We start from the raw sequence: 27,183 nt of genomic DNA, 5'->3' as shown, positions 1-27,183 counted from the left end.
TGGAATGGGAAGAAACCCTAATAACTGGTAAAATGGGATGAACCCTCTGCCAAGCATCTCATGGCGGTCTGCAGAGTATAGATGTAATGTAGAACATCTAAGCATCTACGCTGCGGACAGGTTTCTTTACCAGAAACATAACAAGGGGCAAAGGCAGGATTTCATTGCCTTATATTTGTTTTTGGTTTCTGTGTAAGGGATCTGCTTTGAAACTTTTATTCTATGATTTTTTTTCTTTCTTCAGTGGATACCAGGCAGTCTCGTCTCTAGACCCAGTGGCTCCCAGAACAGCTGATGTTGATTGCTGGAGACAGGCAGTCAGTGCCAGACTCATGGGCTGCTGTTCCAAATTTTCCGCAAGTCACTTCATCTATGCTACTTAATGTTATATAGCAAAATTGTTAGCATTTGTAACACCTAAAAGAGTTAGGCATCTAAGCTCAGCCCAAAGACGGAGGAACCCTTTCATGATATACTCACGTATTGATGAATTAAAGATCATAATGAAAGCTGAGGCTTATCAGTCTCTCCATTATGCCTTCGTATTTCCTCTAGATCAAACAAAAAGAAACACATTCTGATTTATAACTTCTTGAGCTCCATTACTAAATACAGCCAGATTATCAGGACAACTAGCCTCTGTCTGTCTTTTAGAATAGTGGGTGTTGTTATTCCCAGATGGCACACCTATTGTGCAAGAAGAAATTTGATGTTGCTGAAGCATGCCCACAGCTTATGGTTACAGGAGGCTGGTGGCATCACTACTCTCCCAATTCAGGAAACCTGTACCTAGTCAACAAAGACTGAGCTCCCTGGAGTATCCACCATTTGGCATCATCCAAGGAGCATGTGAGGCTTACCGAATGCCACAGACGCTGCAAGCATTACCACCCCTCCCCTCCCCTGTGCAAAAGTCTCACATTGCCATTTGAGTGATACATTTGAAACAGTTTTTACTTTTCTTTAATAAATGTCTCTGCATGTTTTAAAAAGGTGTTAATAAAATGACAGATTTCTTTACTGACACATACATTTGCAAAACATAAATTTCCATAGAAAATTTATTTACAGAATTGTAAGTCCAATAAACAAAGGAAATTTCAAATAAAATGTGTATTTATGTATGGAATATTGTTGATGACATCACAAAATTCTACATAAACCTGTCATTCAAAGTTGAATCTGAAACAGCTTCCATTTAATGCTTCATATAATTTTTTTCTGTCTTCAGAGGTTTCAGTACATTTTGTCTCATCACAGTTGTCCATCTCTTCTTCTTTAGCATTTGTTGTTGTACTGCTGGACAATGAAGAACATTTTTTGAAAAAATGAGACTTTTTGTCTGGTTCTACAGCAGCCAATCTCAGCTGTGTTTTTGCTGAAATATACAACAAAACTAAGATCAGCAATAACTACCAAAGTTTTCAAAATAAGATCTGGATAACAATTTACAACCTTGAAACATCTGGTATACGTATCTGCAATTAGAAAACATGCAGGAGCAACATTAATGGGTACAGCTGGAGCAACTGAAGACCCTAATAAACAGTGGAGTTGTTATCACACAGTTCACATCAAATTGCTAACTGACGAATTGGAACAATACAGTCGGAACCTGTTCCAATATATAGTGTGACATTTCTGTAGATTGTACTCTACAGCCTCCCTCCCTCTTGTGTCTTTTTTTTACTTCCATGGGATTTGGGGGTGGGGATACAGAATGTGCACACCCATGTGTGCATTTGGAAGACGTTAAAACATAACAAATACAAAGAAAGATTGCAAGTAAATGTAAACAGAAAAGAAAGGAAAATAATAGATCATAATTCTGGTTGGATGGAAAGAAATGACAGTGATAGGCTGAATATAAGCACTTTGTATGTGAAATGATACTTACAAAATAAGAGCCAATGTATTATGAAATATGCAAGCAGTGGACCGCAGTTGGAGACTCAACAGATTGTCAAGGAATAAAGATATAAACTGGCCCACATGACTTGAGTAAGTGTTAAAGTTCGGTATTTTCTTTCTACATGATATAGAGGCAAACCACTCAGAACTGACACATGTGAAAGAGAAAGACTTGGTAGACACAAGAAACCTACAAGAAATGATTGACTTCAAAGCATTTCTGTTTCTTTTATATGAGCTGCTGTATACTTTGTGTACAGAAAGAAAACGAAACCAAGGTAGAAGATATGGCATGATTTCAAAAAGTAATTGCCATGACTACTAATACATCTACCCCACTGTGACACAAGACAGACAATGCCTTCATGGAAAAATGTTTACAGTTGCTTATTGTACCCTGGCGTGCACCTCTTCATCCAAAGCAAATTGACAGCCACAAATGTCTTTTCTCAGGGCTCCAAAATACTGAAATTGCATGGGCAGAGAACAGGATTCTACGGAGGACGTGTAAGGACTTCCCAGCATAAATTTTGCAGTGTAGTTGAAACAACCTCAGCAAATGTGGACAGACCCACAGAAGTTTCACTGGGAAGCCCTTACACATCCCGCATACAGTTCTGATTTCTCCCCATGCAATTTCCACATTTTTGGAGACCTGAAGAAAGAGATTCATGGCCATCAATAAGCCAGATGATGAAGTGAATGCCTGGGTACAATCATGGTTCTGTAGGCAGCTTTAAACATTTTTCCATGAAGACATTGACCATCTTGTGTCACACTGGGGTAAATGTATTAACAGTTATGGTGTTTACTTTTGAAATAATAAATAGTTTACTTACTTTTTTCCATCTGTCTTGCCTTCATCTGACTGTCTCTTACATATGATGACGATGGTTGTAATGATACCTCATATTAACAAAATTGGTTGCCTGAGTAATCATCAATTCCTTAATATCATTTTTAGCAGACTGAAGTGTCAAAATGAAACTACTCAACTAGTGCAGAAACATACATGTCAAAAACTGAAATATATGCATTGTAACTGAGATTAAGAATAGTCTTCAGAAATATGAATTGTCATTAGCATGCAACCTCATGTTTTTATGAATGAGTGTTTCAAATTTCATTATTTTCTTTTTCCTACTATGGTGTGGTACTACCTAATGTATTTATCTAATGACTCTAGATTAGCTTACATAACAGAAAGTATAAAAAGGTTTTCTATGTTATAACGCAGAGGGCAAAACCTTAAATGTATGAGGGGAGTCCAATAAGCACTGCAACACTTTTTCTGAGAACAGTTTGGTTTTATTCAGGATTCCAATACACCATATTACTCCCCACTCTTTTGGCTACAAAATCTTATTTTCCAACATAATCTCTGTTCAATGTGAGGGCCTTGCACCACCTTACTGGCAGGGCCTGCATGCCTGCACGATACCCTTCTACTGGTCGATACCTGAACCAAAGTCTTGCTACATCATTAACCTCCCCATCACCCACATACTACTTCCAACAGAGTAAATCCATCATTAGGCCAAACAGATGGAAGTCTGAAGGTGCTGCAAGATCCGGGCTGTAGGGTGCACGAGGAAGAACAGTCCAATGAAGTTGTGTGAGCACCTCTCAACTGCGCAACCTTGTGTGAAGCCTTGCATTGTCATGGAGTAGTTCATTTGCATTTTTGTGGCAACAAACACACTGAACTCATTTCTTCAATTACCCGAGAGTAGCACAACACATTTCAGAGATGATTGTTGCAACCTGAGGGAGGACATCAGACAGAATAAAGCCTCCAGAGTCCCAGAAGACGGTCACCATGACTTTACCGGCTCAGGATGCAGTTTTGAACATTTTCTTCGGAGGAGAGGTGGTGTGTCACCAGTACACGGATTGCAGTTCTGTTTCTGGTTCGAAGGGATGAACCAATATTTCACTGCCTGTGACAATGTTCAAACAAAAAGGGTCACATGATCAGCCTCAAAACGTGCAAGCAATTCCACATAGATGGTCTTTTGTTGCTCTTTAAGGCTTTCTGTTAGGTGTCGAGGACCCAGCCAGGTACACACCTTTGAGCACCCCAACTGACGGACAAGTGTGTCAGCACTACCAACAGAAATGCCCAGCTGAGCATGTGATCCATCGATTACCTTGAATGAGAGTGTCTGCACATTCCAACATTACATAAGTCACAGCTGTGTGTGGCCAGCTGGCACACAGGAGATCTGACAGGTTTGTGTGACCTTGTTGCAATGATGAGGGACACAATGCACAATGACTCAAGAAGGTTTTGTTTACTGCCAGGTCTCCTTAAACACTCTGCAGGTACCTATGAATATTTTTGATGCTCTGGTTTTCTGCCAAAAGAAACTCAATGATAGCTTTCTGCTTGAATGCAACTCCATTACAGATGCCATCTTGAAGGCTAGTACTGCACTGCCACCTATAAGTCATGAAACTATAGGTGCTGAAGTGGCAATTCCCCAAAATGCCCAACAAAAAAATTTCGCGTTTTTTCAACCACAATTGGACCAGGAAAGAAAAGTGTTCATTACTTACTGAATGCCCCTCTTATATATGTCTCTAAATTGGGGGCTGAGTTACCTTCTCCAACATATTTCGCCTTGTCTGCTCCGCCCCAGGAAGAAACTAAAAGTTTCAAAAGCAGGATAGTGTCATGTACTTTTAAGTTTGACTGTTGGCAGTACCAAATATTTTGCCCCTGAAGCAATTCTGTCTTATTATTTGCACCTACTATGCTGTCATGTCCTTTCTAGGTATTACATTAATCTGATCGTTTCAAAGAACTTTAAAATATAGCACAACAGAAAGAAAGAGGTAACAATTTATAAAGCATGCAGTAAAATTTGCAAATTTTTTTTTTTCAAATGAGTTATTATGGTACTCATATTTAACATCCACTAAACAAATATTTTTGTCAATTACAATTTACACTGCTAATTCTACACAGTCTTTCATTTTACAATCCTTTCTGGCTGCAATCATAATTTTCAGAAGTCACCTTCTATCAGCCATTTATACTATATCAATTTTGCAGTTTCCCTTCACAGCAACTTGAAATTTTTGTATTTTCTCAAGTTCTACATTTCTTCTTAGGCCAATTTTTTGATAATCATCAAATTCAATTAAATCATTTATCTAAAGAATTCTTGAGTTTCCAATTCCTGGTTCTACCATAACACAACTTCTGCTACAAAGACAGACAACCACTTCACTTCACACAAGATTAGTGGTGTAAGCACTAATTAAAGTATATATCTAATTTTAAAAGCTATCATACTCTTGTTAAATTGCTTTTCCTCCTCCGACATTTTGACTCTGTAGTCACCAAATGTTGTCCTCATAACTTGGCGTTTTTTTATTAAAGGTGCAGTTTTGCTCTTTAGTACATTCAATGCGCGACTGGCATCTTGAGCTGGAACAAAAGTAATTTAGTTGTACTACCATAAAGCTACGCAACGTATGCGAGCTGCAAGCAACACTAAAGATTTATATATAATACTGTGATCACAGACACCTCTGCAGTCTTATGCAACACAAAAAGCAATTGGTTCTCAGCACACAAAACTTAAAATTTCCAAATTTGTGCCCTAACTGAACTCAAAAAGAGACTTCCTGCTTTTCATAAAAGTTGCTTTAACCATTAGTTTAACTGAGCATGACTCCACACCTGGCTCAAAAATTCATTGTTGCTGATGTTTCCAGCTACAATTTCTAAGCATTTTACCAAAGGTCCTACAACAGGTTACATGGAAATAACACCACTGGTGGAACGGAGTTGAGCAGGACTGTAATTTATTCAGCCACGAGGGATGAATAGCGCAAAGGAGATGAAATCAACGAAGATGTAATGATATGAAATATGTGACCACTGAAAACTGTTGCTGTGTCTCTATGCAGTACAAGCAGTCTTAACAATTAACCATAAATTGACATTTTTAAGCAAGAAGACTAATTCAATAATCTTACAAAATAAACGGGGAATGAGGAGAAGTGAAGCAGTGAAGCAATGCAAGGAGAACAAACCACAAAAACATAACAAGCACATCATGGCTACTCGTCATTATGAATTTCATCCAAAGTTACAGTATGCGCACAGTTTGGCCAGAAATAAAAGTGAGAGAAGTGGAAGCTCCAGATGGCTGTGTGTTTAGAATAAAATAGCAGTTTTTGTTGCAGGTTGGGCAAGGCATGAGCCATTTACATTGGAGTAGTTTCCAGGGAGCAGTTGGTGCATCAGAAAGAGTATGGAATGGTAATCTGATGGTTGTATCCCTCTGCAGAAACATTTTTTTTCCTTTTTATTTTTCAATTTTTACATTACTTACACTGAAAATAAACTGAATTAATGCTCAATATATTATATCTATTAATACGTTCACAACAGGCATTAAAACAACAGGAAAATTTAGGTTTGCAAATAAATTTCCAGGAAGGAATTGAGAGGTGTATACAAGAAAGTTGTATACAAAATTAGATACTTGCACTATTTTACTGTTGTGATTTATGCATGTTGGTTTGATATTCATAGTAAAAACAGGGGAAGAAATAATTTTCTCAGCACCTTACACATGTTATAATTACACCTAGTTCTTTTATAAGTACATAATTGTTTTAAAGTTTCTACAGAAAAATAAACTTGATTTACATTTATAATAGGTACTCTCTCAATGCACTGTTTGGCAGTGAACCATGTGTAACACATCATTTCACCAAATATCGGCAAGGATAGCTGATGTACAATGGAATGTACAGCCTCATGGGGATGCGTTTCCTTTTTCTCTCTCAATGAGATAAGAGCAGTTTTGAAACTTTTCTATCAAATTCTTTGCCTGACAATAACAAGAAACATCGTAAGGTTGCACTAGCAGAATGTATCTGGAGAGTGGGGGATCATTTTAATACTGGACAATGGCAATCCTTCACCATCTTAAATATCTAATCCCATGATTGTGGATTTGTTTGTTTTTGCCAAGAGTAAATTAATAGAGGAAATTCGCTCCCCTGCGTGTAAGAGTTCATTACATCAGTCAAAAGCTTTTTCTTTAAGACTGCTCTAAGTTTCCCAGATTGTGATAAGTAATGATGATAGTCCCATACTTTGCCACATAATCATCCACCATTGTTTGAATCTTCAGTCTAAAGGGCCAATACTCTCTTATTGGCATATGTAGACTGTTGGCAATAATTTTCCAGAAGGGTTACAGCATACTGCACTTTATACAAGTGGCTTACTTTGTTCATATACCGTCATTTCACAAGAACTACTTTTTCCTCTCAATGGTCCAGGATTTGGTTGTATGTCAATTGCTACTGGCAACCTGCAAAGAGAACATACAAATGTGAATATTTTGTTGTATGTGAGGTTAAAAAGAGTATTTCAACTGATGTCAATGAATGAGGATTCTCCACTTGCCTGTCTGATCGATGTTGATAACAAAATCCTTGTCATAACGGGGAGGGGGAGGGGGGGGGGTAAGAGCCTGAGCCCCACTCAAAACTTCTCTTCCCAGCAAGAGTTTCCTCTAGAGTGGCAATCTCTCTTAAATTTCCAAATTTCTGTTTGATGAATCTTATGCTTTTGTTTGACCTCTCTGATCATGTTTCTGAGGTTTTGAATTCCAAATCTAGAAACTCACTCACAGCAGCAAGTGCCCATTGTTGCAAGTTTCTTGTGGTGACTTGTTGGTTACAACTCTGCACTTCTACAAAGTTATCATATGTCCAGGTAACAACAGTGTTACATTTATCCTTTCAGGTTACATGATTTATAATGTGTTCTTCCCAAATTTTCAAATCTTGTGTATCTTCAACTGATGTTGTCCTTTCGCTTTTACATTCTCCAAATTTTGGGTGGGTTTTTGCAAGATTTTGTGACTGAATGGAACGAAATCTAGATTTTCTCATTTTTTTCCATCAGCGAGTCTTTTATACACACTTACAGCTATAGTTTAAGTGAAGTGACTCCGACAGAGGAATAATCCCTGTTCTCTTCTTTGGACCTGGAACCATTACTGGAGCCAACCGAAATGATCATCTCTTCAATTTGTTCTTCCAGCAGTCCATCATGAATCCATGTCTCCTCAACATACCTTCCTGGTATGGCTGACTACCCGAGACCACAAAACGTAATCAGTTTTTGTGGTTACATTTCAATTATTTAACTTGCTGATATTCTAGGAGATGATTGAGGTGTGAAGCTCCTGGTTTCAATTCTACATAATGTCAGGCAATTTGGACAAGTTTGCCAAAAAATAACATAGTCAAAACACACAAAATACTTTTAAAATAGGTTTAGTGCCCAAAACCTGATGTAAGGCTGATGCTAGACTGGCATGTACTAACTGCTGCCACGACTACTGTCACTAACGGTGTTATAAGATCCAACAATTACAGAAGCTTTCTACATATTGTTTAAATCGAGCATAACTGAACTTAAAATTTAAATTTATACACTTTCATAAAACTGGTTAAAGATTTTAGCTTTACCAATCATGACAATATCTATGATACACTTACTAGTTGAAAAATCTGTTTTCATATTAAAATTTCATGAAACAAGCATCGTTAATAATGCCTTAATCTTTTCTGTTAATTGCTTTTCAATTACAGTACAACTTTTGTTCCTAACATGAATCCTGCAGTCAGCTCTATCATAATTACTATTACTCTTCACTGTATTAATCCCACAAAGAATAATTTCAGCCTTCATGTTTACATTATGTTTAACATATTTTTGGATTGCAATACAATCTTCTTATAAATAGGTTGTAACTGAATATCACTGGTTTCATTTCATCATAATTTAACATGTTTTCATACATACATACATGTTACAATTTAAACTTCTGCATGCCCTTTGCATAAACAACACAGCATGATGGTATAGCAATTTCCGATATGTGTGGAATTGTATTCTTCATTTAACACTGTCTTATTCTGCTACATTACAACTAGTCCTGTAGGATAACATCTGCAATGGTTTCTTTTATCAGCTTTCAACCTCACTGAGCATAAGCTGCTTCTTGTTTCTTGCCCCATTATCTTTGACCTCGACCCTTTTATGCTCAATTACAAATTCCATTAACTCTACCTTATTCATTCCAGGTTCTATTTTATTCAATACAACAATTCTTTGTACTCAAAGTAAAATATCCACTTCCCTCGACTGTACTGTTAGAGCTTCCTTTATCACAAGAGAGTGGTATGGCACATTGTCCATCACTACTGTCAAATTCACAGGAATATTTTGCCACAGAGCACTAGAAAACCAGTCCATGAAAATTATAGCATTCATTTCCTCACAACAGTTACTTTGCTTCCTGAAGTGGACCAGTAATAAACAGAGCCAGTGTAAAGCACCATTAACCTGTCACCTTCTCCTAATGGTGCTTTCGTCATCACTTGTCCTGTGTGGTCCATCCACCCCTTGGTCAACATGAGACAAGCGTAAACCCATGTCTCATCCAACCACACCATGTCTTCGAATGAAATGCTCCTTGTGGCATGCAGATATTGGTACCTCGAGACCACTATATCATTTCTCTCAATGATAAACAACTGAGAGAAAAACTTTTCATGCAGTAAATTACGCTTGTGAAAACAATGCTGAAATGATGACCTACTCCTATTGAATAGCTCCACTCCTTTGGTGTTAAGAAGAAGTTTATTTAAAGAGGGTTATTCCTTATTCCACAAAATTTCACGATTGCAGCCTGATAACATCAACTTCATGCCATGATACTTCAGCTGACAATCACTCAATCATCTTCAGTTGAGTGTTCTGCTGGAGATCGTTAGTTCACATCACTACTTTTATACCAAAAATAGGTGTGACGATGCATATGCAAAGACAACCATTATATGAGTGACCTCTGTCAAGTTACTCTCCTTCTTCAAATATTGCTCCATCTATGGTGCACAGGCCACGAGAGTATTAAATTTATGATGGAATGGAGAAGGGTGGCTGTCTGCCATTTCTGGACATCTTGGAACCGGATCTAAAAGCACAACAGGATGGGGAGGGGGGGAGAAAGTAACTTGCAGTCACATAGGGGGGGGGGGCTACCATAAGGGGAGACTCTCCCCCTCCCCCCCCCCCCCCCAAGCCTGAAGTGGAGGACTGCTATAGTTTAGTGTAAAATCTACTCTTTAACACTTTGGTAGAGGCCATCTCATCATCCACAAGGATCGCAGATAGTGAGATAAACAGGCCTACACCTTGCCACAGACCAGCCAGCAGGTCACACTCAACAAGAAAATGTGCTATCGCCACTAAACTACAGCAGTTACAGTGAGGCGTATCCTCCCGACGCAGAAGGAACTGGCAGATTCATAGTTGGCAACACAATGGCATCTGTTTTGAGGGGCCTGGAAAGATGCATGCCACACCTTAGTGAAGATCTGAAGCCTCGGAAAGTAGCTTAACTTTCTGCTTATGCTTGTGAGACTTCAATTTCTGTGAAGATTTCCCCATTTTATCTTCAGTGTGGGAACCACTGGTGCTGCAGGTATAGGGGGCAAGGCAGCTGGCATTCCCTCCCCCAGCTCTAAGACCAGAGTCAGGACGTGTCGTGCAAGATCATGTCACCGCATAATGTATGGACAGTGACACACCAGTCACAAAATCTGAGACTATATCACTCAAATGAAGTCTTTCAAACTTTTTCTCTGCATCTAGGTATGACAGGCAGTCAAGTGTTTTATACTCTTGAATTTTCTTCTCCCTCTTGAACACTGAGCACTGCAGTGAATGAGGAAGGTGCAGTTCCAGAGAGTTGACGCATTGAGGGTGTTTGGTCACAAGGGCTGCTATCGTGGGATGCCCGTCCACATGCTCTACAGATAGCCTCATTAGAACAGTGGGAGGGTATGTGTCCGATACTTTGGCACCTAAAAAATCTCACTGGAGGAGGAAAATAAGGCCCAACATCACACCTATAAACAATGACCTTAACCTTCTCAGGAAAAATTTTACTTTCGGAGGCTATGACAAAAGCTCCATTGTCCACTCTATTAACCTTAGGCCCCTCCTGGATACAGAGAAGAAAATTGGACTCCATGCCATGGCAGATTATTACACAGCTCTTCATCAGCTTGTAGCATTAAGTCCAGATGCAAGAAACACCTCTAATTCTTACTGAGATTGTTATGAGAAGAGATGGTGACTGGTATATCTCCTCTCTTGACGCAGAACTGAAGCGCCAGTGATTGATCAGCAAAACTCCATTTCTGATCTTCTCTATTAGAGCAACCTCCCCAGACCAATCTTCAATATTCTCGAGAAAAACAATGGCTTCGTTGTAGCAAAAGATCCACAATCAGTTCAGGAAAAACCAAGAACTCTGCAAACTGTCCACTTCCTTTTCCGGTTACCTGACTCTTAATCTTGACGCAGAGTCAAAGATGCAAATGCCACAGGATAGTAAACCTCTACATTAAAATCACAATTACTCACTGTCCAGATGGCCATGTTGGCACAGCCACAAAATCCTTTTCCTCTGTATGCATCCAGCTCTACTTGATGCTTATTTGATTTACTACTTACCCAGCACCACCTGTTACTTTAAACCCACTCACATAAATACATGGAAACTGCTTCCAATTTTAAGATATGCTAATGGAGATGTAGATATTACTTCCCTATTATCTACTACTGATCGTTAATTATAGTGTCCCAAACACCAACAGTGCTCAAGAATGGGTTGCACTAGCATTCTACACTCCTGGAAATTGAAATAAGAACACCGTGAATTCATTGTCCCAGGAAGGGGAAACTTTATTGACACATTCCTGGGGTCAGATACATCACATGATCACACTGACAGAACCACAGGCACATAGACACAGGCAACAGAGCATGCACAATGTCGGCACTAGTACAGTGTATATCCACCTTTCGCAGCAATGCAGGCTGCTATTCTCCCATGGAGACGATCGTAGAGATGCTGGATGTAGTCCTGTGGAACGGCTTGCCATGCCATTTCCACCTGGCGCCTCAGTTGGACCAGCGTTCGTGCTGGACGTGCAGACCGCGTGAGACGACGCTTCATCCAGTCCCAAACATGCTCAATGGGGGACAGATCCGGAGATCTTGCTGGCCAGGGTAGTTGACTTACACCTTCTAGAGCACGTTGGGTGGCACGGGATACATGCGGACGTGCATTGTCCTGTTGGAACAGCAAGTTCCCTTGCCGGTCTAGGAATGGTAGAACGATGGGTTCGATGACGGTTTGGATGTACCGTGCACTATTCAGTGTCCCCTCGACGATCACCAGTGGTGTACGGCCAGTGTAGGAGATTGCTCCCCACACCATGATGCCGGGTGTTGGCCCTGTGTGCCTCGGTCGTATGCAGTCCTGATTGTGGCGCTCACCTGCACGGCGCCAAACACGCATACGACCATCATTGGCACCAAGGCAGAAGCGACTCTCATCGCTGAAGATGACACGTCTCCATTCGTCCCTCCATTCACGCCTATCGCGACACCACTGGAGGCGGGCTGCACGATGTTGGGGCGTGAGCGGAAGACGGCCTAACGGTGTGCGGGACCGTAGCCCAGCTTCATGGAGACGGTTGCGAATGGTCCTCGCTGATACCCCAGGAGCAACAGTGTCCCTAATTTGCTGGGAAGTGGCGGTGCGGTCCCCTACGGCACTGCGTAGGATCCTACGGTCTTGGCGTGCATCCGTGCGTCGCTGCGGTCCGGTCCCAGGTCGACGGGCACGTGCACCTTCCGCCAACCACTGGCGACAACATCGATGTACTGTGGAGACCTCACACCCCACGTGTTGAGCAATTCGGCGGTACGTCCACCCGGCCTCCCGCATGCCCACTATACGCCCTCGCTCAAAGTCCGTCAACTGCACATACGGTTCACGTCCACGCTGTCGCGGCATGCTACCAGTGTTAAAGACTGCGATGGAGCTCCGTATGCCACGGCAAACTGGCTGACACTGACGGCGGCGGTGCACAAATGCTGCGCAGCTAGCGCCATTCGACGGCCAACACCGCGGTTCCTGGTGTGTCCGCTGTGCCGTGCGTGTCATCATTGCTTGTACAGCCCTCTCGCAGTGTCCGGAGCAAGTATGGTGGGTCTGACACACCGGCGTCAATGTGTTCTTTTTTCCATTTCCAGAAGTGTATATGCTGTATCTTTTATGGCTGAGCTACACACACTCAAAATTCTCTCAACAAAATGAAGCCCAGCATTCCCCTTCACTACTACCAACCTCACATGCTCATTTCATTTCATATTGCTTTGCAAAATTACACCTAGATATTTAATCAATGTGACTGTGTCAAGCAATACCCTGCTAATGCTGTATTCAAACATTATAGGACAGTTTTTTTTCCTATTCATTCACATGCAATCACATTTTTTTTCTATATTTAGAACAAGCTGTCATTTAACACATCAACAAGGAATTCTAAGTCATCTTGTACACTCAACAATGACACCTTCCAGCACATCACAGCATAATCAGCAAACAACCATAAATTGCTGTTCCCCCTGTCTGCCAGATCATTTATGTATATAGAGAATAAGAGTGGTCATATGACACTTCCCTGGGCACTCTTGATGATACCCTCGTCTGTGATGAACACACGCATTCAAGTACAATGTGCTGGGTTCTATCACTTAAGAAGTCTTCGAGCCACTCACATATCTCGGAACCTGAACTGTATGCTTAGACCTTCATCAACAGTCTGCAGTGGGGCACCATATCAAATGCCTTGGGGAAATCTAGGAATATGGAATCCACCTGTTGCCCCCCATCCATGGTTTGTAGGATATCATGGCAGAAAAGGGCAAGCTGAGTTTTGGACAAGCAAAGCTTTCTAAATATGTGCTGATTTGTGGACAAAAAATTTTCCATCTCAAAGAAACTTATTATATTTGAACTCTGAATGTGTTCAAGAAATTTGCAGCAAACCAATGTTAAAGACATTGGTCTGTAATTATGCAGATCTGATCTTTTACCTTTCTTTTATATATGAGTTAGCAGCACTTTTTTTCAGTCTCTTGGGACTTTGCACTGGGTGGGAGATTCACGATAAATGCAAGAGAAGGAAGGGGTCAACACCACTGAGTATTCTCTGTAAAACCCAATTGGTATTCCATCTGGACCTGGTGACTTATTGGCTTGCAACTCTTTCAGCTGTTTCTCTATGCCAAGGATGTCAATTCAATTTCTGTCCTCCATGTGGGAGTCTGTACGACAATCAACCAACAGTATGTTTCATCATACAATGTATGATTTCATGGCTGGTACTGATATCACTTAGAACTTCAAGTCTGTTGCGCCATAGTCGATGTATATAACTTTCTCCTAACATTTCCTCCGCGACAGCAGGACACATCTTCAGAGGTAAAATGGTGAACTCGAGGGAGCATCGAATATAAAGTTATCCATAAACAAATTGGCAACAACTGGATTAAGAGGACTACCCATAGTACCGTGTCAGTTCGTTCATAAAATCATTATTGTACTGAAAATAGGTTGTGGTGAGGCAGAGTATGAATAACTCCACGACCTATTTTCAATACAATAATGATTTTTACGAACGGATTGATTGGGTAGCTATGGGCAGTCCCCTTACTCCAGCTGTTGCCAATTTGTTTATGAAGAAATCTGAACAGGTGTTATGGACTGCCAGAAAAAGACAGTCAGGTGGCACTTCTAGGTCAATGATACTTTAGTAGATGGACACATGGTGCAGAGTAATTGGGTGCATTCCTGGTACATCTCAACAGTACCAATCCAAAAATACAATTTGCTATGGAGACAGAACAAAAGCCAGCAGAATTTCTTGGATATGTCTGTTGTCAAACGAGGGGCTGATTAAAACCTTGGTAGATAGGATGCACAAAATTTCTGAACCGGCTTATCTAAAAGATGAGCTTGAAAATCTATGGTCGACATTCAAGAAGAATAGTTGTTCTAACAAGGTTATAGATAGAGCACTTAGCCCTAGGGAGAAAATCAGGATCAATGAGGAACGATGGCCACACAAAGGGAAAGTTTTCCTTCTGTTCATCAGCTTGATTACAGATTGTATTGGGAAAGTTTTGAGCAAATACATTCAGACGTATCACAAAGATAAAAGAATATTTAAGATCAGCAAAAGATATACAACATCCCTTGCCTACACCGGTTATATATAAAATTCCCTATAGTTGTCGACTGGTTTATATTGGCACCACAAAATAAAGTGTTAACACCCATCTCGTTGAACACAGGAGGAATAGCCACCTAGGATATACAGATACATCATCCACAATGGACCACCTTTACCAAGAGGATGATCTTGAAATAAAATTCACTGAGACGAGTGCCATATCAAAATCATTGCAATACCATGCACATGTGTAAAGAGAGGCTATTGAGATTTATAAACACCATAATAATTTTAAGAGAAAAGAGAAAGGTGTTAAATTAGACAAAATGTGGATGTCAACATTGCAACTTAAGAATGATGTCTCATTACTTTCAATTGAGAATGTTGGCAACAAGCAATAATCTTGTCGCTGACATCACATGATACACTGTGGTGCCCTCTAAACTGCCTGTATATTCGGCAATCCCTCGAGTTCTGGTTAAAGTTTGTGTACATTGACCACAGCCTACTAGTCCCAAAGTTTTAAGTGAAAATGCTATGTTTGCATGATCCTCCTGTGTAAATGATTTCTTAAACATGAAATTTAAAACTTCAGCTTTCCTTCTGTTGTCTTCTGTTGCCACCCCAGACTGTTTGAAGAGTCACTAAACAAAAACCTTTAACCTGGTTAGCGGTTTGTGATTTTAAGTATGACCAGAACTTTCTCGGGTTCTTCACAATATCTTTCACTAAGCTATGATGGTGAGAATTTCTACTAACTTTTGCCCATGAACATTTGCATTTCCTTTTTTGAACCAAGAGTGCAACAATCTCTGTTTCCTCAGCATTTTCCCAATGTGATTATTAAACTATGGAGGGTCCTTCCATCCTTAACCCACTTGGCACACACATCTCCAGAGCATGATTTACACTCAGTTCAAACGTTTCATATAATTCCCCTACATCTGTCATTGTTGTTGTTGTTGTTGTTGTTGTTGTTGTTGTTGTGGTCTTCAGTCCTGAGACTGGTTTGATGCAGCTCTCCATGCTACTCTATCCTGTGCAAGCTTCTTCATCTCCCAGTACCTACTGCAACCTACATCCTTCTGAATCTGCTTGGTGTATTCATCTCTTGGCCTACCTCTACGATTTTTACCCTCCTTGCTGCCCTCCAATGCTAAATTTGTGATCCCTTGATGCCTCAAAACATGTCCTACCAACCGATCCCTTCTTCTAGTCAAGTTGTGCCACAAACTTCTCTTCTCCCCAATCCTATTCAATACCTCCTCATTAGTTACGTGATCTACCCACCTTATCTTCAGCATTCTTCTGTAGCACCACATTTCGAAAGCTTCTATTCTCTTCTTGTCCAAACTAGTTATCGTCCATGTTTCACTTCCATACATGGCTACACTCCATACAAATACTTTCAGAAACGACTTCCTGACACTTAAATCTATACTCGATGTTAACAAATTTCTCTTCTTCAGAAACGATTTCCTTGCCATTGCCAGTCTACATTTTATATCCTCTCTACTTCGAACATCATCAGTTATTTTACTCCCTAAATAGCAAAACTCCTTTACTACTTTAAGTGTCCCATTTCCTAATCTAATTGCCTCAGCATCACCCGATTTAATTTGACTACATTCCATTATCCTCGTTTTGCTTTTGTTGATGTTCATCTTATATCCACCTTTAAAGACACTGTCCAATCCGTTCAACTGCTCTTCCAAGTCCTTTGCTGTCTCTGACAGAATTACAATGTCATCGGCGAACCTCAAAGTTTTTATCTCTTCTCCATGGATTTTAATACCTACTCCGAATTTTTCTTTTGTTTCCTTGCTCAATATACAGATTGAATAACATCGGGGAGAGGCTACAACCCTGTCTCACTCCTTTCCCAACCACTGTTTCCCTTTCATGCCCCTCGACTCTTATAACTGCCATCTGGTTTCTGTACAAATTGTAAATAGCCTTTCGCTCCCTGTATTTTACCCCTGCCACCTTCAGAATTTGAAAGAGAGCATTCCAGTTAACATTGTCAAAAGCTTTCTCTAAGTCTACAAATGCTAGAAACGTAGGTTTGCCTTTTCTTAATCTTTCTTCTAAGATAAGTCGTAAGGTTAGTATAGCCTCACGTGTTCCAACATTGCTACGGAATCCAAACTGATCTTCCCCGAGGTCCGCTTCTACCAGTTTTTCCATTCGTCTGTAAAGAATTAGTGTTAGTATTTTGCAGCTGTGACTTATTAAACTGATAGTTCGGTAATTTTCACATCTGTCAACACCTGCTTTCTTTGGGATTGGAATTATTATATTCTTCTTGAAGTCTGTGGGTATTTCGCCTGTCTCATACATCTTGCTCACCAGATGGTAGAGTTTTGTCATGACTGGCTCTCCCAAGGCCATCAGTAGTTCTAATGGAACGTTGTCTACTCCCGGGGCCTTGTTTTGACTCAGGTCTTTCAGTGCTCTGTCAAACTCTTCACGCAGTATCGTATCTCCCATTTCATCTTCATCTACATCCTCTTCCATTTCCATAATATTGTCCTCAAGTACATCGCCCTTGTATAGACCCTCTATATACTCCTTCCACCTTTCTGCTTTCCCTTCCTTGCTTAGAACTGGGTTGCCATCTGAGCTCTTGATATTCATACAAGTGGTTCTCTTCTCTCCAAAGGTCTCTTTAATTTTCCTATAGGCAGTATCTATCTTACCCCTAGTGAGACAAGCCTCTACATCCTTACATTTGTCCTCTAGCCATCCCTGCTTAGCCATTTTGCACTTCCTGTCGATCTCATTTTTGAGACGTTTGTATTCCTTTTTGCCTGCTTCATTTACTGCATTTTTATATTTTCTCCTTTCATCAATTAAATTCAATATTTCTTCTGTTACCCAAGGATTTCTATTAGCCCTCGTCTTTTTACCTACTTGATCCTCTGCTGCCTTCACTACTTCATCCCTCAGAGCTACCCATTCTTCTTCTACTGTATTTCTTTCCCCCATTCCTGTCAATTGTTCCCTTATGCTCTCTCTGAAACTCTCTACAACCTCTGGTTTATCCAGGTCCCATCTCCTTAAATTCCCACCTTTTTGCAGTTTCAATCTGCAGTTCATAACCAATAGATTGTGGTCAGAATCCACATCTTCCCCTGGAAATGTCTTACAATTTAAAACCTGGTTCCTAAATCTCTGTCTTACCATTATATAATCTATCTGATACCTTTTAGTATCTCCAGGATTCTTCCAGGTATACAACCTTCTTTTATGATTCTTGAACCAAGTGTTAGCTATGATTAAGTTATGCTCTGTGCAAAATTCTACAAGGCGGCTTCCTCTTTCATTTCTTTCCCCCAATCCATATTCACCTACTATGTTTCCTTCTCTCCCTTTTCCTACTGACGAATTCCAGTCAACCATGACTATTAAATTTTCGTCTCCCTTCACTATCTGAATAATTTCTTTTATCTCGTCATACATTTCCTCAATTTCTTTATCTTCAGAGCTAGTTGCCATATAAACTTGTACTACTGTAGTAGGCATGGGCTTTGTGTCTATCTTTTCCACAATAATGCGTTCACTATGCTGTTTGTAGCAGCTAACCCGCACTCCTATTTTTTTATTCATTATTAAACCTACTCCTGCATTACCCCTATTTGATTTTGTATTTATAACCCTGTAATCACCTGACCAAAAGTCTTGTTCCTCCTGCCACCGAACTTCACTAATTCCCACTATATCTAACTTTAACCTATCCATTTCCCTTTTTAAATTTTCTAACCTACCTGCCCGATAAAGGGATCTGACATTCCACGCTCCGATCCGTAGAACGCCAGTTTTCTTTCTCCTGATAACGACGTCCTCTTGAGTAGTCCCCGCCCGGAGATCCGAATGGGGGACTATTTTACCTCCGGAATATTTTACCCAAGAGGACGCCATTATCATTTAATCATATAGTAAAGCTGCATGTCCTCAGGAAAAATTACGGCTGTAGTTTCCCCTTGCTTTCAGCCGTTCGCAGTACCAGCACAGCAAGGCCGTTTTGGTTAATGTTACAAGGCCAGATCAGTCAATCATCCAGACTGTTGCCCCTGCAACTACTGAAAAGGCTGCTGCCCCTCTTCAGGAACCACATGTTTGTCTGGCCTCTCAACAGATACCCCTCCATTGTGGTTGCACCTACGGTACGGCCATCTGTATCGCTGAGGCACACAAGCCTCCCCACCAACGGCAAGGTCCATGGTTCATGGGGGGGACATCTGTCATATTAGACCTAAACGAAGTCAATTCATTTATCAAATGAGATGCTAGTAACTGCTTATCTGCTTCTTCTAGCACAAATACTCTCCTAGCTTTCTTGACAGATTGATTAGTTTTAGTAGCCATCATTGGTATGATGACAACTTGATCAGTAGTATCTTCTCTATACTGTCACCGCCATTAAAATTAGGCCTGTTTGTAGGTAGAAGTTCTAAAATATTTCCACCATCTGTGGGTTGTCTAACCAGTAGTTCAAGACAGCTTTCAGAAAACTGTGTTCAAATGTACTTCACAAGATTTTCCGTCCATATCACCTGCAGTGAATCTATAGATGTCCCAGCCAATACTCAATGTTCAGAAGATTAAAGTCACCTCCAACCAATACTGCATGATCTTGGGATTTTCGCGCTGCTGAGCGTAGACTTTCCTTCAATGATTCTACAATAATTTTAGCAGAACCTAACGGCTAGTAAATCATTTGATAATTAACTTGAGTTCACCTAAGCCTGCTACTTGTGTCCACTTAACTTCACAGTCAGACTCAATTTTGTCCTCAATAGACAGAATATTTTTGTTGACGGCAATGAACACTCACCCTCCTACAGCACCTAACTGTCTTTTCAATATACATTCCATAATTTGCTAAACATTTGAATAGTTCAATAATTTACTGTTAAAATTTTGACAGTTGAAGTGCCTATTTTGTACACTATCTGTTTCCACGCTATGCATATCAGAGGACCTAAAACTAGCGCCTAGTCTTTAAAAAAAAAAACCTTCGCATTCCACTACCTGAGTAGCAGCTTTCTTTGTGTAGAGCTTCCCTGACCAATCAAGAGCAGTTGTACAACTCTACACCCCACAACATAGGTCTGGAAATCTGCAGCCATGACAACCACAGACTCAACGGAGCCTCTGGTTTAGACTCTCCACTTGGCAGCAAACCAAAGGACCCTGATCAACTCTGGGTACGATGCTGCAAATTGTGAGCTTTGTTTGCACTGCCGACTACCGCACCCTGCCCCCTCCTTAGCCACAAGCACAGTGTCCTCCATGTCTGGATGAGGCCCCCCAGTAAACACACTGAGTGAATATTGGAACTTGGAGTAACAAGTGCAGTGAATTTGGAGTCCTGTGTTGGGTACACTGGAAGGTGCCCACACGCAAAAGAAGAGACACCTGAGGTACCTCACTGCTAGGGCCAGTTTATCCACTGCTGCCACACCCCGAGGCAGCAGCCTGCAGACTGTTGAATGTGGCCATAAGTATCTTCAGTTGTTCACAAACTGCAGCCAGCTGCTCCTGAGTCTGCATACAGCATGCACGCAACCTATCCGTCCTAGTACTACTAACTTGAGTATCAAACAATGAAAACAAATAGAAAAAGCTATTTATATGATTCACTAGTCTCCTGGTGCTTCACCAATGTAGGCTGGCAGCTGACTGGTTGTGATCAATGGTTATTGGCCATCTAACATGAATGACTACAGCACTATAGACCATGTGAGTGTAAACTTCATCTTTACAAAAATGTCTGGCAGATTTGCTGTTGAAACGTTTATGTCATCTGTAAACATGGTATATTTGCACTCAACACTATTCACAGCAGCAGGCAGATCATTATTAAAAATTAGAAACAAAGGACCCAATCCTGTGAGATTCCTTTACCAATAACACCGCAGTCTGAGACGACAGGTGGTCCTGATTCGTAATCCACAACTTCCATAATTACTTTCTGCTTCCTGTTAGATTTTGGCAGGTTACCTAATGAGCCCCTGATACAATACTGCTGGGCTTACTCTGATAGTAGCTGGTGAGCCACTCAACTGAAGGTATTGTAGTCAGATCACAGAAGACAGCCACTGGTGAACTGTCCTCCTTTATTGACTAAAATATCTTCAAAAATTTGAAGACTTACTGTTCAGTCAATGCTTTTTTTTAACCACATTGTTTTCTATACAAAATACTACGGCTTGTTCAGTCAATGCCTTTTTTTAAACCAAATTGTTCTTTATATAAAACACTTAAGTGTTCAAGGTTTTTGACAATCCTTGCATTCAACCATCTGTCAAATACTATTGAAGACACTAAGATGTGAAATCAAACTGTAATTGTTCATCTCTGAAGCACCCTCTTTTTTAAAAAAATAAAAAACGGTTTAAAAAAGGGAATAAACCTCAGTAGATTGCCAAGTCAACGAAGTGGCTCAGTATTAACATATTTGCTAGAGTATTGTTTCAGTTGCTTGCTTGAGGTATTGTCCAAGCTAGATTAAGGATAATTTTTTAATGACACAATGGTATTCTTAAGTTCTCTGGTTCTTATACATTGTCCAGTCACATTAATGTGACCAGCTGTCGAAAGCTAGAATAATCATCTTTCACAGTGCATACTGCTCTGTGACATGCAGGAAGAGAGTAAGTTAGGTTCTGGGAGGTGCAATAAGGATGTGGAGCCATGTCAACTCCAGCGCCATGGCCAGCTATGCAAGATTTCTCAGTTGGGGATCCATGGTATGAACAGCCTGATTGAGATGGTCCCACAGATTCTCGATTGGGTTTAAATGCGGTGAGTTTGTTGGCCAGGGAGTATAAAACTCATCCTGGTGCTGTCCAAACCATGCACATAAATTGTGGGCTGTGTCAAACTGCATTGTTCTGCTTGTAGATACCAAGGACAAAGAAACTGCATGTAGGGGTGGGCATGTGCCCAAGGATAGATGCATACTTCTGTTGATGCACTGTGCCTTACAGAATGATGAGATCACCCAGGGAATGCCATGAAAACATTCCCCAGATCATAACACTCCCTCCTCTGGCTTGGGCCCTTCCGACGATTGTTGCAGAATATTTGTTTTCATATGTTTCATGCCATACATGCCAACAGTCAGCTGTCTGACAGAGCACAAAACATTATTCATCTGAAAAGGCTGCCTGTCACCACTCAGTGGACCAGTGGATGTACAGTTGTGGTACTGGCATGCAAATTCAAGCCTTCGTCACTGATGAACAGCATTCAGCATAAGTGGATGAACCTGGTGCCTGCTGTGGAGGCACATACCCAGTAATGTCCACTGAATGATTTTTAAGTATAAACTGTTGGTAACCACTTGTTTCATCTGGTTGGTCAGTTGCTCAACAACCACATGTCTAATCGCTTGCAGACATCTCTGCAGCCGTCATTCAACCTTGCACCACAGTTACTCGGTGCCAGTTTTGGATAGTGCCATTTTTCCATGCACAGTACACTTTAACCATGGTAGCAAGCAACAGTCTACAAACTTAGCCGTTTCGGAAATGCTTCCACCCTAGGTCCAAAGGCCAATGATCATGCTACACCGAATTTCAGATAAATCGCTCCTTTTTGCATTACAAAAACTGCACTTTTTCTTACCCTCCCCCCCCCCCTTTCCTGACACGCTTTATATACCCTCCACTGCTAGCACTGCCAATTGCCATCTATGTGTGGTTATTGCACATTGACTTTAAACTGAGGTGATGGTCACATTAATGTGGAAAATAACATCATTTCAGTGCAGTGTTTAGATCTTGCTATTTGTTAAAATTGACCGCCTCACAAAGATTTGACTTACAACCTGTGTGTTCAGTGACACTTAGGAAGTGTTCATTGAAGATCCTGGGGGGGAGGGGGGGGGTTATCACTAATTATATATTGTTGTGGTTAATGACGATGTAGGAAGCCTTTAGGGGAGCAACACCTGTCTCACTTTTTATAACATTCCACATACCTTTGACGTTGTTAGTTGAATTATTGGTTATGCCCAACACACAGGGTTGGAAAGGTGACATGCCTTGAGAGTTAGTGAAGACAACAGATGTCAATAAAAATGAATGTTACCGAATCAGAGTGCTCTGTGGCATAGTCCAAAGTCTATGTTCAATCCATTTCACACACTTCTTGTTATAAAGGACAGACTACAAGGTAACTCAAAAAAGCTGTAATACATCATAGACAATAATATGACAAATATTTTGATAGATAACCTATTATGTTCATATATCATACATCAACAGTTTTTACCACATCTTTAACCATTCCTATATAACATTCACACAGCTTTTTAATTTTTTATTCTCTTATGTTCACAGAATGAGTGTTAACACAACACCCCCCCCCCTCTCTCTCTCTCTCTCTCTCTCTCTCTCTCTCTCTCTCTCTCTCTCTCTCTCTCTTACCTTGCCTTGGAGTCATTTTATCTGTATGAAGCACTGCCTCCAACTGGCGAATACACCAGTACAATTCTAACAAACTGCTGTGTCTGTTCACTGCTATCTTCTGCACTTGCAGCAATTTGGTCATTACCATTATGGATTGGTTTTGACCCATTTTTACCCTTGGAAGTATGACCCTATGAAAAAGACAGATCACATTTATTTATTTATCAAATAACACTTTATCATACACCCTATAAACATTCTCTCATACTGCAATGCCTATCACACAAGGATGTAGCTATACATACGTAAACAACAGTGTGTTAGTGTGTTATGTGAAGCATTTCCTCCAAATTTCCTTGTGACAGTTTATTGATGGTCACCATAAAATCCAACTGGACAAGTTGGTGCCTAATGATTAAATTTCATTAATAACACTTAAGATCAAATTCAACTAGATGTCTACACATTTTCTTTCTTTCTTAATTCGCTCCTGGTGAAGACCGAAGCAGTTCCACGAACTGCCGTCTCACAGTTGTCAACATTCTAATAACACACACACACACACACACACACACACACACACACACACGTATGTACTGGTGGTCAGTTTCTTGACACACACAGTACACAGCACTGTCCATTCAAAGTCGTTTGAAAATAAATAAATCAAAATTATAAGAATATGCCTGCCAGTTGAAGTGTCACTTCATGTGATGGCTAACATAGACATGGACCGAGGGATGACAGGGGTAAGTCATCACCCCAGCATTTGCTGTGCAGGGCACCCTCTTGTCCTGGAAATGAGAAATCATTTCCAAAGGCAGGAGAACCAGCTGATTTACAATGGCATAGGACATGGAAGGCAAGGGGAAACCACCATATTAAAGAAGTACGGTTATCCCAAGCATCAGCAGTAAACCATGCCAGTATCTTCCGTAAAATTTTCTGGAGATAAAATAGTCCCCCAATCAGATCTCCGGGTGGGGACTGCAAAAGATACAGACAAGGCGAAGAAAAAGAATCCCAATTTTAACATAGCAACTTGGAACATGAGAACGCTGCTCCAGTGTAGCAAATAAGAAAATCTAAAACTTGAAATGGAACGATTGGAAATCGATATCCTAGGCATATCGGAGATGAGATGGTCCCAACCAGGTGATTTCTGATCTGAAGAATACAGTCATTCACATTGGAACCGACCAAAATAGACCGGGAATGGGAGGAGTTGGAATAATTTTGAGGAAAAACTATGGCTCACGTGTCAAGGGATATGTGCAATACAACTCTTGAATAATGCTAGTCAAACTTGAAACTAAACCAAAGGACACTCTGATAATACAAATATACATACCAACATCCAAAGAAGTAGATGCAGTCATTGACGAAATATATGAAGAAATAAGTAATGCAATGAGAAATGTTAAGGGAGATGAGCATGACTGCCACTGGGGACTGGAATGCAATTGTGGGTGAAGAACCGGAGGAAGGAATTGTTGGCAAATATGGACTTTGACGAAGAAATGAAAGAGGAGATCGACTAATCGAGTTCTGCTCGAGGCACCAATTAGTTGTTGAAAACACACTTTTCCAACATCACAAACAAAGAAGATACACATGGAAGGCCCCTGGAAACCTGAGGAGACAACAGATTGATTACATTCTGGTGAAGGCACATTTTAGGAACCAGGTAAAAGATTGCAGGAGCTATCCATCTGCAGACATAGGCAGTGACCATAACCTGGCCCTCATGAAAAGTTCACTCAAATTTAAATGTTTGAAGAAGAAGCCAGTAAAACTTAAATGGGAACTAGAAAAACTGAAAACTGAGAGACTGGCAAAGCACTATGCTATTGAATGGATTACAACAGATATTATTGAGCCATTAGAAAACATGAGATTATACAAAAAAGACACCTGTTGAAAAAAAATGCACCTGTTGAACAAGGAAAAGCTGCATACAGAAGACTACGGAATTTAGTCAATAGGTAATCTAGGAAGGCAAAAGAAAATTTTCTTGAGGAAATATGCAGGGAAGTCTAAAAAAAATATGCAGAACAGAAGAAATGATTTAGCCTACAGAACAGCAAATAAATTTTGTAACAAACTTTAAACAACACTCTCAGCTACATTAGAAAATAAAGAGGGGAAAATGCTGTTTGGTGAAGAGATGGAAAGAATACACAAAGGAGTTGTATGCCAGAACACCTCTTTCGGAAAAAGTAATACAAAGAGAAGAGCAAGTAGACGAAGATGACAAGGGAGATGACATCTACATCTATATCCATACTCCGCAAGCCACCTGACAGTGTGTGGCAGAGGGTACCTTGAGTACCTCTATCGGTTCTCCCTTCTATTCCAGTCTCATATTGTTCGTGGAAAGAAGGATTGTCGGTATGCCTCTGTGTGGGCTCTAATCTCTCTGATTTTATCCTCATAGTCTCTTTGCGAGATATACGTAGGAGGGAGCAATATACTGCTTGACTCTTCGGTGAAGGTATGTTCTCGAAACTTCAACAAAAGCCCGTACCGAGCTACTGAGCGTCTCTCCTGCAGAGTCTTCCACTGGAGTTTACCTATCATCTCCGTAACGCTTCTGCGATTACTAAATGATCCTCTATCGAAGCGCGCTGCAAAAATAATTTGACAAAGCTCTAGAAGAACCACATGACAACAAACCAATGGGTATTGAAGATATCCCTGCAGAACTAATAAAGAATGCTGATGACAGCATGAAAATGATACTCCTTAAACTTTTAGGTCCATCTATAACACAGGAGAGATACCGACAGACTTCCAGAAATGCATCATTGTTCCTACAGCAAAGAAGGCAGCAGCTACAAAATGTGAACAGTACTGAACTTTAAGTCTAATATCACATGCGTGTGAAACTTGACAATGGGAAGAGAAGAGAGAAGATGGCTAAAGGCCCGGGAGATGTGGTACTATGGTATAGAAGGATGATGATGATGATCAGACAAAGTAACACATGAAGAGGTGCTTAGAAGAGTCTAGGAAACCAGATTTCGATGGAGGCACATCCAAACAAGAAGAGACAAACTTGTAGGGCACAGCCTACAACACAATAACATCGTTGGAATAATAGCAGAAGGAGCTATTGAGTGAAGGAATCAGCGGGAACAACCAAGGATATCATACATGCAACAGATCATGAATGACACTGAATGTAACACATACGTGGAAATGAAGAGGAAGGCAGACAAAAAGAGAGGAATGGTGCTCTGCTGCAAACCAAACTCAGGCTTGAACACTAAAAGAAGAAAGATGCAGCCTGTCAGTTCTCATCAACAAATGTCTTTACATAAATATTATACAACTTTCTCAGCGATACACATTACGGATATTAACATTCTGGGGTTCAAATTCACAGAACGCATACAGCTAACCCAGCTGCCTGCGCCACGCTATACGGGAACACTGGGTAGTCACAGTGGAAGCCAGTACAATGTTGCCTGGGTCCATTAACTGAAACGTTTCAACTACATTGTGATGTTTAGTACCAAAACACTCAATGCTTTGTATCGCATGTAGCTTCTCTATATATCAGATGAACTATACTGATCGATTAATATATGCTTTTACCTCCAACTCTTGAAATCTTCCGTCTCTAAGACATCGGCACCACATGCTGTTAAACCCTAACCTTCCTTCCTTTTTTCTTCAAATCTCACTTGCTAACCTATACAGAACT

General features: G+C 40.5%; 1 protein-coding gene across 9 annotated transcripts in view; it reads right to left on the bottom strand.

Moving 5' to 3' along the window:
• Nucleotides 1–1,043: 1,043 nt before the first annotated feature.
• Nucleotides 1,044–27,183, bottom strand: part of LOC126236763 (UPF0488 protein CG14286-like) — a 718,241-nt gene continuing 692,101 nt past the window's right edge. For 4 of the 9 annotated variants that reach the window (XM_049946324.1, XM_049946326.1, XM_049946325.1 and 1 more), the window contains 3 exons: nt 23,493–23,665; nt 5,213–5,347; nt 1,044–1,378 (listed from right to left, as the gene is read on the bottom strand). In XM_049946324.1, the coding sequence (XP_049802281.1) occupies nt 1,167–1,378; nt 5,213–5,347; nt 23,493–23,643 (498 nt within the window). In that variant the 5' untranslated portion in view covers nt 23,644–23,665 and the 3' untranslated portion in view covers nt 1,044–1,166. The remainder of the gene's footprint in view (nt 1,379–5,212; nt 5,348–23,492; nt 23,666–27,183) is intronic. The other 5 variants (XM_049946321.1, XM_049946320.1, XM_049946319.1 and 2 more) reach the window with 2 other exon arrangements.

Source organism: Schistocerca nitens, chromosome 2 (genome assembly GCF_023898315.1).
Source record: "Schistocerca nitens isolate TAMUIC-IGC-003100 chromosome 2, iqSchNite1.1, whole genome shotgun sequence".
Classification (NCBI taxonomy): domain Eukaryota; kingdom Metazoa; phylum Arthropoda; class Insecta; order Orthoptera; family Acrididae; genus Schistocerca; species Schistocerca nitens.
The sequence above is the reverse complement of the archived record's forward strand: the minus strand, read 5'-3'. Positions and strand labels throughout refer to the sequence as shown.